Here is a 19,730-nt window from a genome sequence, read left to right as displayed (position 1 = left end):
CCATAGGAAGTCTGCATCCCCAGCTGTTCCTTTGATGGTACAGATGGTTCTATACTACCGAAGGGAAACAAAAACTCTGAGTTTTAACCGTAACAGAAATGAGAAAAAACACTCTATGTCAGCAGTTCTTAACATGTGGGTCGCAACTGTATTAAAGGGTTGTGGCATTAGGAAGGTTGAGAATCACTGCTCTGGGGCAGCACCTGTGGCTCTGTGAGTAGGACACCAGCCCCATATACCCAGGGTGGCGGGTTCGAACCTGGCCCCTGCCCCGGCCAAACAACAACAACAACAACAACAAAAATAGCCGGGTGTTGTGGTGGGGGCCTGTAGTCCCAGCTACTCAGGAGGCTGAGGCAAAAGAATCTCCTAAGAGCTGAAGGTTGCTGTGAGCTATGATGCCAAAGCACTCTACCGAGGGCGACAAAAACTTTGTCTCTAAAAAAAAAAAAAATAGAACCACTGCTCTATGTGCTTGCATCTCATAGGATGTATCTGAAAAAGAAAACTAATTTCATTTAATCTATCTCTAGTACAATTTCTACAGGCGAAGATAGACTTTAAGTGTGTAGGTTACTATATTTCTTCCTAACTGGACAGGTTTGTCATTTCTCCTGCAGACCACTGGCTGTAGGACTGCACAACACTACATGAGGTCCTAGTTGAAGAGACAACATGAGTTTTTCAGGGATGTCAAATGTGAAGATTCTGTGACTCCATGAAACCAGAAAACAATGACTTTACCCTAGCTATGGGAACTAGAGGTTTTTAATGCTAACATAAGAAAAGCAAAGGTTTTCTGAATTACTGTTCTAAGACTTAGAGTCCAGAGTAAAGTGACTTTAGGTAGGTCGGTCAACTTTTATTTCTCAATGAAAGGAACAATTTCAATGAACATGACCTCCTCCTCTTCTCCCTAATCAGAAGACTCCAGATCCAACTGGAAGACCAAAGGAAAGAGAACCCAATGTTTTGCAACTATGATCAAAACTTCTCACAACCTAGATTCTAAACTAGGAGCATAAAAAAGCATAAAAATGATATGTCTTTCATGTCTAGCTGCCACAGATTTCACTCATGTATCAACTGTGTAAAGAACATTCTAAGAAAACCATCTCTTGTGGCGAGGATCTAATTTCTTACATAGGTTAAGATTTTCTTGATACATAATAGATCTCTTACTACATAAAATGCAATTAAAAATTCTTTTAACAATATGAACAAAGAAAAATGTTCTTTCTCTAAGAAGTAGCAGTGGTAAACATATTGCTCCAGTCCACCACTGAAGGAAGAGAAGTAGGCGTGAAGGAGGAGGGGCAATGAAGAGGACCACGCCCTCTCAAAGCACAAGGCTGACTTATTAAAACTGCCCAGCCAGGGCTTGTCAAAGAACTTGGCTAAATACCTAAAAAGAGAATATGCAACAAATGTTGATTTATACTAAGCACCAACAATTGTCAGATTTAAGTGAAACAGTTTAAATCTGTAATTGAAAAGAGTCATAGGACTTCCATTCCACTCATTAAATACATCCTCTTGGAGGTTTCTTCAAGTCTCTAGTCCTAAAAACTATACATTTCATCTACCTTGACTTCTTACACCACTCACTCTGCATGTTTCCTATTATTCAAAAAGGATATGTGAGAAATAAAAAATCTTTCAATATGGTTTTTTTTTCAATTTAAGTTTCTATGCTTCCAATTAAGCATGACCTAAGTAAAAAATTACTGTTACACCTTTAAGATTTTTAAATTCAAGCTTAATGTTCTATCAGCACATGGTACTTTATCCAAAGCTATTATAATGCCTGACAAAGGTAGAATAATCCAGTCAGAGAAAGAATCTGTGCTTCTGTAGAGAAAATGGAATCATATATGATGCTAAATGTGATTATATAGATGATATGCCCAGTCACAGAATCATTTTTATATGGGTTTAGACAACATTTATCAGAATCAAGTTCTCTACTCAGATGCCAAATTATTACACAGAATTGTTAGACCAACAAGCCTTCTTCAGGGAGCACTGCTTGCCAGCCTCATTTCACCTACCCAGACCAGAAAGTTAGCAAGGATTTTAGTCACATGCAGCATCAAGATCAAACTCCTAATCTGTCCTTCTATCAGTCTACTCTTGTTAGAGGTTGACAGAAACAGGAGTGGTCATTACCATAAATTGTTATAATCACTATGAGCCACTAGAACCCAACAATCACCCACGGTTGAATCTTAACAGCAGATTTAGAAAACTTCCTTGGTTTATCAGTAAAATTAAGATACTATCTAAATTCCTTGTTGCAATGACACAACAGATTTGTCTTTGATGGGTTGACATTTCTACAGATCTATGATCCTCCTATTTACTTCTGCAAATGAACTAAAAGTTTTGTGCAAGAAAGGGTCTTTTTAAACTGGGAGACTAAAAAAAGTGGATGGTTCTACTTACACATTTTACTTCCTTCCTTGAATGATTCCTTTATCCACTACAGGTCATTACAACCAAAATGGTATATCCATTAAGCGGAAGGGTTATGGCTGTCAACATTTTGTAAACTACTTAATCAGAAGATTCCAGGGCTTTTCCAGTAAATATTTTCTCCCTGTCCACTTCAGACTGACTGATGCTTTCTGTTACAGACACAGGTAAAGTTCTAAACACTTACTTGGAATTTAAAATACTAACACATGACTGTGAAAGAATTAAAGTGCCATATAAAAAAATGGAAGGAAAAAGAAAAATCACTATTTCCCACTTACTTTAGAAAAGAGTATTCAGCCACATTCATGGTGTTAGGAAGCCTCAATTCCTGGTTCCCCAGGTCCTTTGTTTAAAGTAACTGAAATCTCAGCTTCTAATCTAGGAAATTTATAGCCACCAGAAATAAAAATTTATGATGTTGAATTCACAAAGCTCCAGAAAAATCTTGGTCACTTTTCATACTCTTGACATTTAGACACAGTATTACAATCTCCAGGGTCCCTGTCCTTATACCTGTCATGGGGCCACAAGAAAGTGTTGAGATAACAACTAGAACCTATGAACATAGATCTGTAGTGTTTCTTTCTAAATTATTCAAGCACTCCAAAGTCTGAAACCATTTCTTATTTTTATATGAAGAAGGCAACACACTAAATAGTGAAAAATACAGGACACTGTCCAGAGCCACTAAAGGGAGGTATAGAAGCAATAATCTCCTCTGGCTGGCTTGACTTATTTGGTAAAATACTGAATATAAAGAAAGACACTAATTTGCATTTTTCTTTATATACAGAGTTCTAACTCTGGAAGACCTTTCTTGAAGTCATGTTCTGGCTTAAAGAAATATAAAGGGACCAATAAAGAAAACATTTTAAATAGAATTTAGTCCTTACCTAATCTGATTTTACTTGTCATTCAATAGTCAACTCTGAAACTACAGTAGAGGTAAAGGTTTACAATATTACTGTACACTTTAAATGTCTTTGCCTCTGTTCTTCAACTTGGCATTCCCCATCCTCGTAGTCTGCTGTGACAAGACTGCTCTCCTGGTTTTGATTACCTTCTGATAAGGATCAGGCCACTTTTGCAAAGTCATTCCTATAGACTCTCAATCTCTTTCTCTCTCTCTCTTATCTTGGAACTTTAATTCTTTTATTTGATTAAAAAACCACTCTGGAAGAGAAGTTGATTGAATGGCAAAAATAATACACACGCATGCATTTATGGCAGGGAAATGGAACATATGAAATGGATTGTGGAAGTCGGGGGAGGAATAAACTTTATTGGCCCATGGAAGGGATGAGGCAATGAGAAGGAAGGGCTCATCAGGAAAGGGATGAATAAGGGTGGAAAAACTAAAATGGAATGATTTAAAATGTGCAAGTACACTTTGTCACCTCCACCATTTAATTTTGAGATAGGTATGTACACGTAGGCTAAAGTGAGTTTCATTTGGTGGTTGATGCTACTTGTACCAGTTCTACCATTAGTAAGTCACCATTTAATTCTGCCAAAGTCAGACATGGCTCTCTCTGGTTAGTGTAAACAAGGTTTTCCATCCCGGGCTGTAGTCTGACCCGCCAGGGCTCAGAAGGCATGCTTGTGACGAACTCGCACACTTTCCAGTTCCCCACCTCCAATGGCGGCCAGGGTCTCCAGCCTACTTAAGCGCTCCAGGCTTCTTCCAAGAACTTCTTCTAGCCGACTGCGTAACACTTGGGCCCCTTCCAGTTCCACCTGCAGAGTTCGGTCTCTCTCAGAGCTGATTAAACATGCCATATGGAAGGAAAAGGGATTAGCCATCAAATGTATTAAGTCCACATTTGCTACCAAAGAGCCATCAATGCCACTTTGAGCCTTGAACTTTCTAAACTGTTCTCTGGGACACAATAAGTGAATGCAGTCTCTGTCACGGCACTTGTGTTCAGGGCTGGTGGATTATCAAAGTGTGCTCCTTTTGGTGAAGCCTGCCCCTTTACGCTAGATTCTGGGCCAATCTCACATAAAACCATGATTCTGAAGATTTATCTAACATCCCTATAAGACCACAAAAGAGAGATTTCATTATTTGAGTACGAGCTTTGGTTTCTGAGAAACTAAAACCCAGAAAAATACCTAAATGCAAACTGAAGCTAGACTGAGTTAAGCAGAACTGCTACTGAAGACTTTTGTTTTCTCATTTGTTACTAAATTTGACAGTGCTCTGAAAAGGAATCCAGTTCCAAAGGACTAAAGATCCAGAGGTTCTCTGAAACGTAACACAGTCAAGGGGCCCTATCAGACCTTTCGTCTGCCTTCCTTCTCCTGAGATACAAAGAAAAAACATTTTTAAAACTCAACAATAAATTAGAAACTGAATAGTAAAAAAATAAAATTGAGAAAGAGTAAAAAGGGCTAGGAGGGAAGGCAAAATGAGGAAAAGAACACAAAGAAATATAAAATGAATCAGAGAGATATTATGTCAGCAGTTCCTGACCTTATCGGCAGCAGGGATTGGTTTCATGGAAGACAATTTTTCCCACAGTCTGTGGCCTGGGAGTTGAGAACCACAGATACATGACCCAAACTAAACATTAATAATATATTCATCATGAAAGTTATCAGTGACCCTGGGATGATATTAACCGTCAGAATTAATGTATTTTCTTCAATGATATATATTGATAATATATGCATATCAGTGCCCTTTATATTCATACTAGTGCCTTACTTTTATAACAAGGACTTGGAGCAGGAAAAAAGGAAAGAAATATACACTGAGTGCTTATTGTGTATAAGACATTGTTTTAGACACCTAACCTATCTTCTCATTTAAAATTTTCAATAGTCATGAAAACTAGGCAGGACTCCTGACTGAGGCTCAGAGCAATTCACATAACTCAGGTGGGCAGCCCAGTAACTGTCTGTGCTCCCTTTCTCTACCCTCTTTAGTATCATAAGTACCTGCACTTAATGAAAAATAAAAGTAATAAAAATTTTAAAACGAGAATAAATGGAAAAACAGTGACTCTCGTACCTCTCTGGATGGGCGTGGAACTTCACCAGGCTGCTATAGAGCTGTCTCTCTGTTTGCAAGGCCTCGTTGAGCCGACTCCGCTCATCCACCAATCCTTCTAGCATCAGCAGCAACTGAGGAGAGGAAGCGATAGGCAAATGTCAAAGTGAGACCTGAAGCCCCAGTTAATCCTGAGACAAGGGGGGAAAAAGCGTTAGCACGTGCCATGACGAAAAAAGCCTGCTATCTTATTACTTAAATTTTTCACAGTCTTTTTAGTTTTTTATTTTTGAGACAGTCTCACTATGTGGCCCTCAGGTGAGTGCCATGGTGTCACAGCTCACAGACACCTCAGACTCTTGGACTTAAGCGATTCTCTTGCCTCAGACTCCCAGGTAGCTAGCTGGGAATACAGGTGCCTGTCACAACGCCCCACTATCTTTTTGTTGCAATTGTCATTGTTGTTTAGCTGGCCCGGGCCGGGTTCGATCCCACCAGCCCCGGTGCATGTGGCTGGCACCCTAACCGCTGAGCTATAGGTGCTGAGCCTTTTCACAGTCTTCTACAGTTTTCAAATCAATGTCACATTCATTATCGTTTTTATCTTAAAAATCCTATAAAGTAGAATTCAAACACAGAAGAAGAAGAAGAACAAGGAGAGAGAGCACTAGAAGCATAGGAAAGCGGCTACGAGAAAGGGGAGAAAGAAAGGACAAGTGGGGAGAGACACAGACACAACAGGACTTAGCAGTCAGTGCCCTGCTCAGTAAATACCTACTGGGCACCTTCCACATGATAGGCCTTATTCTAGGTCCTAGGGGAAAGCTTATTATTGGGTGGGAGGAAAAGACATTTATCAATCATAGATATGTGTGAGCTACAGTAAGTGCTATAGAGATGAGCCATAATACACATACTGTCTAACCTGCAGAGATGTGTCTAAGACAGCACTAAAAGCCAGGCCAGGGGTAGTGACAGAGATGGTAACAGAGACACGGAGCACAGGCAAGTAAGTGTGGAAAAGTTTGACTGAAGGAAGGTTAGACACAAGGTACTAGCTACAAAGAAATTTGGGGCAAAAGCAGGGGTTTAAACTTTTTCTTTTTTAATTGAGAAGGAAGGATTTGAACATGAGATAGATTTAGTTGAGAGGGAAGAGACTTTACGTGTGTAAGTGAAGGATAACTGACAGTGTGTGTCCAAAAACAACTGTTGCTCTTTTCAGGACAGCAAATGTCAGGAAGGGTCTCTGGTTGCTACCGACCAGAGGGGGAAACTTTAGGCATATGTTCTCTGTGAAATGTTATCAACTGACCCCTTTGTAAGTAGCTGAGGTTGATAGCTTTTCCATCATTTGTTGTACAGTAAAAAATACAGTTTGTATTCCATTAATTTACCTGCTGTCTTCGGTTTCCTGAAATTTCTTGACCCTGGGATTCTACTGAAGCAACCTTTTCCCGGAGAAGCAAGACTTCCTGGGTCAGGCGTTCCATCGCTGGGATATCTTCGGGATCAACCAGTTGCATTTGCAGGTCCTAAAAGTCAAAAAATATGTGTAAATATGAAAATAGTAAAAAAAAAAAAATACTAGTCAGCAGAGGAACAAGGAAAAAAATGCTCTCGAAATAGTCTGTGATACTTGCAAGTGGGATATGGATAAGCAGGGGCTAAGAGACTCAATGTATCCAAATACTGTTGGAAGCTGCCCTCCAGGTATTGTGAGCTGCAAACACTGACAGTGGCATTAAAGAGCTGTGAAGTACCTTTATGAGGTCTTCCTTAATCTGTATGTTCCTGCTCAGGGATTCCATGTCGGCAGCCTGCACCTGCAGCTCTTCTTCTTGAACAGCCATCATGGACTGTAGAGCAGAAAGTTCCATCTGTAGAGAGGAGAAATCCTTAAGTCAGTGGGCAGAAGAAACAATATTTGTCACGTTTCCATAATACTGAGGCAGACACTTCTGCATAAAATAGCACTATCAGGCAGTAATGGGAGAGAAAGCTTGAGCATAAATAGTTTCTACAGAATCAAATCAATAAACTGTGCAGTGTGGTACTGAAGGACCTTTCACGGGAAGCTGTAAGAGTGGTTTTAATGATGTCCTCTATTTTAGTCAGCACTATAAAATACATCCAATTTGTTTAGTTAATGAATTTACTATAGTTTTTAAAATTGGTCACTATTAGCAGGGTAGTCTTTATGTGAAAAAAGTGACAAAATTGGAACATCTCCATTTTGCAACCCTTACTGAGCGAATGGATAAAGTCCTAGGCACTGGGCAGCACTGGCTGCCAACATCCTGAGAGATCACCAAACCCTGCACAGGTTCTCTGCACACCGCTCCTCCTCATGGAGGAGCACGCCGCCACCTAGGAAGAAATCTCACCAAACACTGGTACTGCATGCCCCGCACTCTGTCTCGTAACTCCCAAACCTCCTCACCAGAACATGAGAAATACTTGATGATAAAGTTTACTAAAAATCGTAATAGCTTCTGACTTTACTGGGTGCTTACTGTGTTCCAGGCACTGCACTAAATGCTTTGTATACATTCAATCTTTTCAACAAACCTGGTGACCGGCCTCCTGCCTACTCCTTCTCGCTTCAATATCTGCTGTTTTCTTCTCACTCAAACTCTCTAGGTAGATGAGAATTTTCTGGTCTAGGAACACCAGACTTTGTCCTGACTCAGGGCCTTTACGACTATTACTCCCTCTGTCTGAAATATCTTTCCCGGGGTGGTCTCCTCACCCTCAGGTCCTGACTACTTGTCACCTGCTCGGAGAAGCCTTCCTCGACCACCTGAGATGCTCCCCACCCACGTTACTTCCTATTGTTGCCCTCACATCACTTGGTATAATCTGTGATTACATACTTGTTTGCTGTTTGTATCTCCCCAGCAGAAATTAAAACATAAGAGTCAGGAACCTCATTGATTTTGTTCACTGCCTCATCCCCAGCACTAGCCCCAGCTTAGATAAGGTACCTCTATATCTGATGAATGAGTGAAGGAATGAATCCTCACAACAATCCTATGGGATAACTACTCTCTAATTTATAGATAAGACGACTTCTTCTACTCCTCAATTTATGTCCGAGCTGACTGGGGCTAGGAGAAATTAAGGAACTAGTTCAAAGCCCAGTGCAGTGGCTCACGCCTATAATCCCAGCACTCTGGGAGGCCAAGGAGGGTGGATTGCCTGAGCTCACAGGTTGGAGACCAGCCTTAGCCACAGCAAGACCTCATCTCTAAAAATAGCATTGTGGGCATTGTGGTGGGCGCCTGTAGTCCCAGCTTCTTGGGAGGCTGAGGCAAGAGAATTGCTTAAGCTCAAGAGTTTAAAGTTGCTATGAGCTATGAAGCTACGGCAATTCCACCAAGGCAACAAAGTGAGACTCTATCACAAACAAACAAACAAACAAAAGACTAGTTCAAAATCACAGAGCCAATAAGAGGTAGGTCCAGAATGTAATGCAGGGAAGGAGACTCAGGAACAGCAGGCTCTAAGTCATTCCTGTAGGTACCACACAGCCACAGTGTTGCCAGTGACTGTAGGTGAACCTAATTCTGAGCACTAGCTCACAGGACCATTTGGTTTATCAGTGGTAAAGTTGATAAAGTATCAAACTATCCACTACTACTTTGTTTATTTCTCAATTTGTTCAGATTTGGGGTATGAAAAAGGGTGCTATTTATTTGGCTCTCCTCAGGGACCTGTATCATTATACATCCAGGTATTTGTTCCAATAAATACAAATGAAAACATGAGGAAGAAAACATTATATAGTACATGATGAAGGCCTACAGTCAGATCGACCTTGTCAAAGCATTTAAACTGAGACTCAGTTTCCTCACTGTAAAATGGAAATGATGTCTACTTTTCAGGGCTATGGGAGAATTAGACAGAATGTATTTAAAAGTACCTAGCATGTAGCAGGGAATCTCTGAATGGTAAGAACTACTACCACTACCACGTCACAACGGTAAAAGGAATGTTTAAAAATATGGGAAAATACGTATGGTAAAGACTTAACATTAGAAGGAACGTGATGAGGAATACATAGGGCATTGGACACAGAGGTGGATAGGTGATTAAGGATATATAAAAATATGCAATAGCTAAATATCACTCACTCAAAATATCCCTGCATGGGCAATTTAATTTTGTGATCCTGAACACAGGACAGAACAGAAAAGAAACATTACTCTGGATTTGGTATATGAGTAAAACAAGAACAGCATGTGGAAACTAACATATGTGAAATGAATAATCGGATAATGGCTAAGGGAGAACAAAAAAGAGGAGAGGAACTAAAGGATTTTTTTCAAGTGTCACACTCTCAAAGCCTCAAAAGAAATTGAGTCTGCTTATAAGTAGAAATATGGTAGCAATATCAAGAGACACAATAATTCCATCACAAATATGAACACAGGTTTTATACTATAGATCTAATTATAGCAAAAAGGTAAAAAAGAAAAAAAAAAAGAAAGAAAAGAAAGAAGGAAGGAAGGAAGGAAAGAAAGAAAGAAAGAAGCCAGACTAGCTGCAAAATTTAATTTAGGAATCCGGTGCTGCTGACAGATCTGATGTGGATGCCACAGTAACACGGAAGTCCTTCGTTTTAGTTTGTGACTCTGCTGTGACTCTGATGTTTCTTTTATGTCACAGCTGGACACGCACCTGGCTGTATAGAGAACACAGAGGAAAGGGATTCTATAAGGCTGAGAGAGGCCTCTGCTAAGAAAATTTGACTCTATTACTACAAAGAGTCAAAGCACAAAGTGGAAAAAATTGTCAGCTCTAGAAAGCATGTGAAGTCACAAAAACCTTGAGTTTAAATCTTAGCTTTAGCATTTATTAGTTATTTAACAAAAATTAGTGTTTCAGCTTCATCATTTGTAAACAAGAGCCAATACCATTCATTCTAACTTAAGTACTTAGCAAAGTGCCCTGCATATGAGTACTCAGTAAAGACAAATTATACTCACATTTCCCAGTTTATGTTTCTACCTAATTTCATGGATATAATGGCATAATTCTAAGAAGCAATGACATGGCACTTCCTTTTTTCACAAGTGCTTTACAATTACTTTATTCCAATTACCAATAGGTATAAAAAGCTATGTTGTTTCAATATTTAAAAAGTTGTAATGGTCCTCACTATAAAAACAAGAATATCTTATGTAAGTAATGTATATATAAAATGATTTATATTTTTGAAAAATATAAGAAAAAAGGCATACCTCATATTATACTTGAAGGATCACAGGCAATCCCCAGGTTATAAATGAGAAAGGCTCTGGAGGCCTGTTCTTAAGTTGAATTTGTATGTACCCTGGAGCAGGTACATTACCCATTACCTGTAATAGCTTTCATTTGTAAGACAAGTCGTATATGAGACAGATGTTTGCAAATCAGGGACTCACTGTAACAGCCTCCATTCATAAGCATGAGTTGGACATTAGTCTGATGTTTGTAACTCAGGGACTGCCTGTATACTCTTAAATATAAACCATTGTAAAAGAAGAAAATAGAAACTTAGAAACTAGACTTGACTAGAAAACTCACCTGACTTTCTCTTTCTTTTTTAGTCATAAGTTCAAGTTCTTCTTTGGCATTACTCAGTTCTTTTTCCAGACCTGCAACTGTGTCCAAGTCTTCTAAAATGAACACACAGTAGTAGTTTTAATCACTTTTAACATAATGTATCTCTGCTGCCTCATTTCTTAGGAATTTACTATGGGTACATTCCACAATAAATAAATATACACATATGTACACAGGTTGCTCTTTGAAGCATTATTTTTTATTTATTTTTTTTTGAGACAGAGTCTCACTATGTCACCCTTGGTAGAGTACCATGGTGTCACAGCTCACAGCAACCTCAGACTCTTGGGCTCAAGCAATTCTTTTGTCTCAGCCACCCAAGTAGCTGGGACTACAGGCGCCCACCACGATGCCCAGCTATTTTTTGCTGCAGTGTTATTGTTGCTTAGCTAGCCTGGGCCAAGCTTGAACCTGCCACCCTCAGTTATGTGGCCAACACTATAACCACTGTGCTATGGTCACTGAGCCTCTATACAACCAATCTACATGCCATAAGAAAAAGACTGAATAAAACATAATATATTCACACAATAGTACTATATATAGCTGTAAGAAAGAATATGGTCTTTATAAACTTACATGGAATGATTTTGATGAAATGTTAAGTAAAACAAGATAGGTACAAAAGAATACATCTAATGTAGTACATTTTATATCACAAAAGGGGAAAGAAAGAACAATGCATATACATCAAACATACACAGATGACTTGTTTGTTTATTTTTGCAAATACATATATAGAAAGGATAACCCAGAAATAAAACTGGTTACCTTCAGGGATCAGTGGAAACAGAAGAAGGAATGGGGAAGTAGATAGGACTTCTTTATTTTTCTATTTGAATTTTGAACTATGTTAATGTCTAATTTTTAATATGTTAGTTTTGACAATAAGGGTGGAGAAAGTCTAAAATTGAATACTGACATAAGTAATCTAAAGAGCAAATAGATAAGTACCCAGGAGATAATGGAAAAATTAATCCAAATAATCTTTGAACTCAGTACTCTCAGTAGGACAAAAGGGATTATAAAGAAATCTCAAACATTACTTAATAGATTTATTGTTGATGATACTCAAGTAGCAATTCTGAAACTATTATTGCATACTGTGTATTCTGCAAATGTATAAATATTTTGAAATACAGTAGAACCTTTATGAGTTGACCACCCACAAGTCTGTTAACAAACAGGTCAACATACAGAGACAGCCAACATAAGGAACTTCCATCGAGTACATGTGGTACATGTCTGGTCTATGAAAATTAGGTCAACTTAAGGAGGTAAGGTTCAATGTTGGGAGGTAATCAACTAAGGAGGTTCTACTATATATTTATATGCAATCAGGCCTGTCAATGTTGGAAGAACAGAGATACAAATACAAAGTGAGGGAAAGAATTGATGCTGTTAAATTGGAATTGGAGGGCTTAGTGCCTGTGGAGTGCTGGCCACATACGCCGGGGCTGGCAGGTTTGAACCTGGTCTGGGCCAGCTAAACAACAATGATAACTACAACAAAAAACAGCCAGGCATTGTGGTGGGCACCTCTAGTCCCAGCTACTTGAGAGGCTGAGGCAAAAGGATTGCTTAAGTCCAAGAGTTAGAGGTTTCTGTGTGCTGTGACACCATGGTACTCTACCCAGGGCAACATAGTGAGACTGTCTCAGAAAAAAATAAATTGTAATTAGAGAAATCAGTGAATACTTAACATTGCCAACATGACTGAAACTGATTATCATGCACTGAGGAAGATGTCACCCATACAGAATTCCTGCCAATAGTGTGTAACTTGAATCTAACCATGAGGAAGTGACTAGCAGTAAAAGGAGGAATATAACCTGGCTTCTTAAAAAATGCCAAAGTTACAGAAGACAGAAAAAAGCTAGAAAGCTGTTCTAGATTAAAGGAGACTAAAGAGACAAGACAACTAAGCACAATGCGTGAGGCCTACAGGGAAAAAACAAAGTAATTCAGAGAACATGACTGGTACAACAGGAACGCTGAGCGTGGACTGTGTTAGATGCTAAGGTTAATACTAAGGCTAAATTTCCTGAGTGTAATAACTACACTGTAGACAAGCAGAGGAATGCTCTTGCTCTAAGGCAGTGGTTCTCAATCTTCCTAATGCCACGGCCCTTTAATACAGTTCCTGTGGGAATTTTTCTTACCACAGCACTATAATCCGTCACTTCATTAATCATCACCACCATCTGCCTGGAACTACTTAGGTAATATTTTCTAGAAGCTACTCCCAAATAGCAACTTTTGCTCTGTAAAAGTCAGAGACCTCAATCCAAGGTATCCATTTGAGGCTCTTCTCCCACTATGCAGAGAATCATCTTTAGAATTCTAGACTAATTAGATGCCTACAATCCAGGCTGCCAATTGGATGGGGCTGAGCTTGGCAAATAACTCGATGGTATGCTGCATACCTACACCCTTGCTAATACTTTAATGAAGGTAAGATTAAGTTATAGTGAGTAGCTCCAGCCTTGAAAGATACCCAGGAGAATGCGCCAGCCCCACAGTCCTGCTGTGCAGGTTTGGAAGCACTAGCTCTTGCATTTCTGAATCCCTACAAAGTTATCTGAAAAGGAGAATCAGAATACAGTTTTCCTGGGCCAAACTATGAACTCAGGGCAGTAATCTCAATTCAAAATAAGGGCAAGTTTTCCTAGAAAAGACGTGTTTTCAGTCTTTCAAAAGAATCCACTTATTATTTCCATTAAGGTAGGAAGAGAAGGAATCTTAGTTAAATCTATACATTCAGAGATATAGAGGAAAAAAAGAGGTTCTGGCGGTGCCTGTGGCTCAATGAGTAGGGCGCTAGCCCTGTATACTGAGGGTGGTGGGTTCGAACCCAGCCCCAGCCAAACTGCAACAACAAATAGCCAGGTGTTGTGGCAGGCACCTGTAGTCCCAGGTACTCAGGAGGCTGAGGCAAGAGAATCGCCTAAGCCCAAGAGCTGGAGGTTGCTGTGACGCCACAGCACTCTACTAAGGGTCTCTAAAAAAAGGGGGGGGGGGCCTACATGAAAAAACACTTGCTACTCACCTAATGTGGACCTGGGTATGTTGGCGTCCTCTTTGGCAGTCAGTGAAGTGCTACCATCTCTGGAGGGTATTTGCATTGAACCCTAAAAATTGGAAGAGTTGGGGGAGTTAGGAAGATGCAGGAACTATGATCACAATGACAGGACTGGGAACAATCTCATATAATTAATATCGAAATGATTACTCTTACACCTCAAATGTAAAAAGGAAATACAGTTGGCATAATTATCGGCACAAGTCTATAGTTCTTACTTGATCAGTCTGCTCTCCAAGAAGGGGACCAATGGAGCCAACTTCAGCTTGTTGGTTAGAGGTGACTGTTTGGGATGTCATGAAGTCTCTCCCTCCTAAATATTGGCGTAGGGCCTGTAATTCTGAATTTCTTTCCATCAAGGCTTGTACCATCTTTTCTGTAGCAATCTAGTAAAAAGAAATCACAAATAACATTAAAAAGATACTCTAGGAACACAAAATTTGTGTTCTGGTATTATTTCTTAAAAGTCAACCATTTATAAAAACCCAGAGGGACCCTAAAAAATAGTTTCCCTGCTTTCAGTTTACTGGGAGAAACATGGTCCACAAATGGAAAGTGGGCCTGTCCACAGCAAAATACTGAATATAACATCATAGATAAGAGAATCTGAGGGTTCTGCTAGAACTCCATTAGACTAAAGTGTTAAAATTTTGATTTGAAATGGGTAAGAGATGTCTTTTGTTACTCTGGGAAAGCCGCTCCTTTGGCCTGGATTGCTCTTCACTGTAACATTCGCGTGGTTTGTTCCCCTCAGATCCCTGCCAAATGTCACCTTATCACCTTGGCTTCCCTGCACATCCTATCTCAAACAGCCATCTCATTGGAACTCAATGGGATACTGAGACAGGAGGATTGCCTGGGCTTGGGAGTTCAAGACCAGCCTGGGCAACACAGCAAGAAAAAAGAATGTAGCTTCCTCCAGAAATAAATTTAACCAGAGAGAATATTCTGAACTACTGGGCCCTGAAATGCAGCACAAGTCAACTAACAGTCTCTAGCCTTGAGGAGAAAGATACATGGAAAAAGAAAAAAATAAGAATTTACTTTTCAAAAGTTGTGCATCATTATTTTGAGATCAATACCCATATTATCATAAGATTACTTAGTCCCTTATGAGATTACTTAGTCCCATTCATGATTTTTGAAAACTATAATCATTTTTTCCTCTTAAATAACTCAAGATTTTAAAAATTAAGTGAAAATATGTTGAGAGTAAGTTTTCCCTCATCTTGGCTGAGAATACAATATATCACTCAAGTCTTGATAATTTAGCATCAAATTCAAAATACTTCAAAACCCTATACTCCTTTCTCTCAAAGTGATCAGATCATTAAGAAAAAGAAAATGTATTTAGTTAGTGAATACACATACTGTTTAAACATCTCTCCAAATGCAAAGTGTTCAAATGTTTCTTTGATGATTGATATAAAACTGTGGTCTAATTAATAAATTGAAGGAAAAAGCTAATAGAGCTGACTATAAAATAATATAAATATGTGCGCATTATAAGACTCAGATGCTTCCTATTTGCAGACTATAATACACTGATATTTTTCTGGTCTGTGCACTTGTCCTTACTTGGCTTTCCTTCTCCCTGGTACTCATGGACTGAAGCAGGCCTTTAATCTCCATTTCCTGTTCCACAGCTTGTTTGTTTCGGTCACTTAGAAGGTCCTGCAGCATCCTTTCCTTCTGCTGTAGACGCTGCCATAGCTCCTCCGCGATCTCCCTCTGCCCTGGTCCGAGTTTGCAGAGCAAGGTTGCACTAAGATCCTAATACAGGGGACACATTATAAATTTCTGGAGAAAAGAATTGCCTCTACTTCATATCAAAGGGCTAATAAGTATCTACTGTAGAAGAAAAGGCTGTGAGATTCTTCAGAGTAAGAATTATTTTTATGATCTTTTTTGTTTTTCCAGGTCTAGCACAGGCCTGGCACACAGAAGGCTTTGAAAATTGTTCAGGCAATCAATACTAAGAAGACAGAAAAGTACCTATAGTGATAATTTACATACTGTTTACTGAAGAAAGTTTGTTACCTATTTGCTCAGGAAACATAATAATTAATTCTAGGGAGAGAACAAATGGACCCTTAGTTGATTTATTTCATTTATTTTCTCCCCACTGTAACTTCACTGACGGAGCACAAAATGATAAGCTGAAAAGGAATAATGAACACTGTTCTCCTTAGCACAGTGACAGTTTCTGCTTCTATACTGAGAGATAGTACCTGGTGAGTGAAAACATGGCCATACTGCCCAGGCTGACTACCAGATCTGCTACTTACTAGCTGTGTTACTGTGCATGAGTTACTTAACTTCAGAGTCTGTTTTCTTATCTGTAAAACAGGGATAATAGTGTGTCCCTCACAGATTTATGAGGAGTCAATGAGTTAATATCCACTAAATTCTAAAAACAGTATCTGACTCAGCATGAACCCTATGACTAATAAAGGTTAGCTATCATATTATGATGTATTTTTTAGATCTCATTAATCCTCACATGACTTGAGAAAGATAACTGCAACCTTAATTTCACAGGTGCAAAGAAAAAGTCTCAGTGAAGGTCAATGATTTGCCCAGACACAGAACAGAATTAGACTTGGGTCACTGGCCTCCCAGAACGCAAGGGTACTACTCCAAGGCTGAGATTCCATAACCACTAAATCGACTGTTTTTAACTGAAGTCTTGCCTCCACTTCTTTGTTCCTGTCATGCAGAGACGTCTGTAACTGCTGAATGATACTCTCTTGTTGCTTCTGCCAATGGCTAAACTTGGTTTCCATTTCTTCTTTCAGCCACTGGAGGTTTTGACAGGTAGTAGTTAACTGATCCACTTGCAGGCCTTTGGCCCTCAGGAGACTCTCCATGCTCTACAGACACAGAGAGAGCAACCAAAAGTCTAAGGGTCATTCCATACTCCTCAGGCTAAACAAGAAATTAGAGCCACCTCTACATTATCTCTTAAATCATCTTCTATCAACTTTTTTGCAAGAGAAAACTTATTACCCAATCTAACAATTCTAATACTAACCTGTTTTTTGTTTTTAGAAATGCTTATCTAGTTTGTGGGGAGGTAAATATAGTAAAGAAGTATTCTGGAGGAAGTATATATAATAGAAAGTGAAGGACTTCTTTAAAAAGTGGTAGATGGTTAGACCTATGAGTTCTAAAATAATATGCAAAAAAGGCCTATAGTACACGTTAATAAACAAGTGTTCTAATTATGGTAATACATGGACATGTATATAACATTAACATGAAAAACACTATATAGTAATTACATAAGCACCCTGATAATGCTTATGTAAAAATGTGTGTATTGATATGTATGTAAGAACAAGGATTAGAAATAAATTATGATTATGATTAGAAATATATTAGAAATATGTAAATATAAATCAATGTTTAGTGTTTCCCTGCACAAAGTTCGTAGTATAAAACAAAGCAGAAGTGCTAAAACTTCTTACTTTCTAATATAAAACAATGGAATTAGCGACTGCTATTTCCATCTTTGTTTTGTTCCCTCTTACAAGTACTCTGGTTTTCAGAAATAATGGAAGGGGCTCGTGCTTCAGGCTTGGAATACAAGCAGGAGAGAAACACCACGCCAGTGGCAGATTCCGCTTTTACCTGCATGGTAGCTTCATTGGCAGAGAGGACACCACGCAATCTCTCTAAGTCATGGTCTCGCTCTCTCACAGCCAGATGCAGCTGTCGCACTTCTCTTTCTTTTTCTTCTAGAGCAGAGAACTTTTCATCTATAGCCCGCTGCAAGGAAAAGGTACAAATCTTAAAACTCCATAAGATTCATTATCCTAACCACCCTTATTCAAAAAGATTCAAAATATGAAGAAATGGAAAACCAAATCCCGAAAGCATCCAATTAAGCAGACATGAATTTCTATAATAGCTACGTAGACAGAATGATCCACAGTACTGTGAGCAAAATCAGGACATACCTCCAGAGCAATAGCTCTATCCTGTATTCGCTGCCGAAGTTTCTCAAGCAGCATCTCATTTGCTTCAAGGGTTTTGTCTGAGTTCCCTCGATACTGGAGGAGCTCCCGAAGTTCCTAAGACCAAAAAATATTTTCCTTTATTCATTTAGCCAACGTTAACTGAATTCCTACCCTTTGCCAAATAATTTATTTAGGATTAAAAACAATGTGATAGTTCTCCTCAAAAGGAATGAGTGTAGTGGAGACAACAGACATGTACACTGTCAACTATTCTGCAACATACACAACACACAGAACTGTTAACCGTTCCGCGGCATACCCCTGCTACGAGGGAACGCAGGGTGCACCGCCTGACTCTGCCTGAAGATGTCAGTACAGATATCAGCATAGACCCACAAAGAGGGTAACACTTGCACTCTATCTTAAAAGAACTAGGTGGATTTCTCAAGTAAAGAAATGGTAAGGGTATATCTGTCAAAGAAAAAAAATCCATGAACAATATATACATTATGAAAAGAATTGAATGTTCTGTGAAATGTAAGTGCTTAGAGTAGGTAGTAGAACGGATCACTCTTAGTGCCCTACTTTTCTCTAAAACTTTCCTCCTATCATCTAAATTACTCTGCAGAAGTTTCCAGACAGATTGTCTTCACATAATCATCTGAGAGCAGAGGGCAAATCTCTGTCTTCTCAATGCCTAGCGTAGTGTCTGACTCACAGAGGTGCTTAATAACTATTTCCTGAATATTTACTGCTTAAATCTTTCAGGTCTGTACATTATTTCTTACACTTGTTGGTTAGTACCTTAAATCACAAATTATGTTTTCTAATTTTTTATATCCTACTGATTCCTACGTATCGGCATTCCACATGCAGCAGGTACTGAACACAGGTGGCCTATTATCTTGAGATTGTAAGAACAAATTTCAGGACTCTGTAGGTCCAGTTTGTGCTGAAACTATGTAAACTCACCTGAAGCAGCTGCTCCTTGTGACTCAGACTGTGCTTTAGGTGCTGAATGTTTTGTTCCTGAGTTCTCAGCTCATTCTGTTTTTCAGCCTCCAGGGTACGAAGCTGTTGACTCTTATACTGCAATTCTTCTTGTAGCTGCTGCAAGGCTTTGCGCAATTCCTAAATTAAACACATGACCTTTTTAAAGCAAATCTAAAATTTTCACATGTTCTTTAGATTCATGGCATAAAAAGGAAACACAGAGTGGCCATAAAGTCCGTGTCTGTTTAAAATTGCACACAAACTTTATGGACACTCTGTATAAAGTAGCTAAAAGTGCCATTTTAAAAATTGCTGTACAAATTATACATGCATCCAATAGGAAGTGGAAAATTATGAAAATTATAGATAGGGGTAAGAAGTAAATTTGATATTATAGTTCAATACTTATTTTTTGGTTTATAGAAGATCTACGTAACTACTAAGTGGGACTCTTCCCACTGTAAACCTAACTCTTTTACTTTAAAATAAGCTCAGAGATAAACTACTTCTGTCATTCTCTTTTCTAAAGAACTCATGCTCTATCATTCATCTTTCTTAATTTGCCATATGTAACATTATTCTAATAATGAAAAAAGTAATCTTTAAACCA

At 38.9% G+C, this 19,730-nt stretch overlaps 1 protein-coding gene across 1 annotated transcript in view; it reads right to left on the bottom strand.

The window, feature by feature from the left end:
* The window catches only part of LOC100964574 (myomegalin), a 224,940-nt gene that overhangs the window by 46,374 nt on the left and 158,836 nt on the right, over window positions 1-19,730 (bottom strand). The window contains 12 exon segments of the mRNA XM_023515468.1: window positions 4,113-4,240; window positions 5,495-5,607; window positions 6,871-7,008; window positions 7,237-7,353; window positions 11,045-11,136; window positions 14,133-14,214; window positions 14,384-14,551; window positions 15,744-15,938; window positions 16,859-17,038; window positions 17,799-17,936; window positions 18,128-18,241; window positions 19,100-19,258. Coding sequence (XP_023371236.1) covers window positions 4,113-4,240; window positions 5,495-5,607; window positions 6,871-7,008; window positions 7,237-7,353; window positions 11,045-11,136; window positions 14,133-14,214; window positions 14,384-14,551; window positions 15,744-15,938; window positions 16,859-17,038; window positions 17,799-17,936; window positions 18,128-18,241; window positions 19,100-19,258 — 1,624 coding nt within the window.

Source organism: Otolemur garnettii, unplaced genomic scaffold, assembly GCF_000181295.1.
Source record: "Otolemur garnettii isolate 467f Iridium unplaced genomic scaffold, OtoGar3 scaffold00073, whole genome shotgun sequence".
Classification (NCBI taxonomy): Eukaryota; Metazoa; Chordata; class Mammalia; order Primates; family Galagidae; genus Otolemur; species Otolemur garnettii.
Note: the sequence above shows the minus strand (reverse complement) of the source record. Positions and strands in the feature narration are given on the sequence as shown.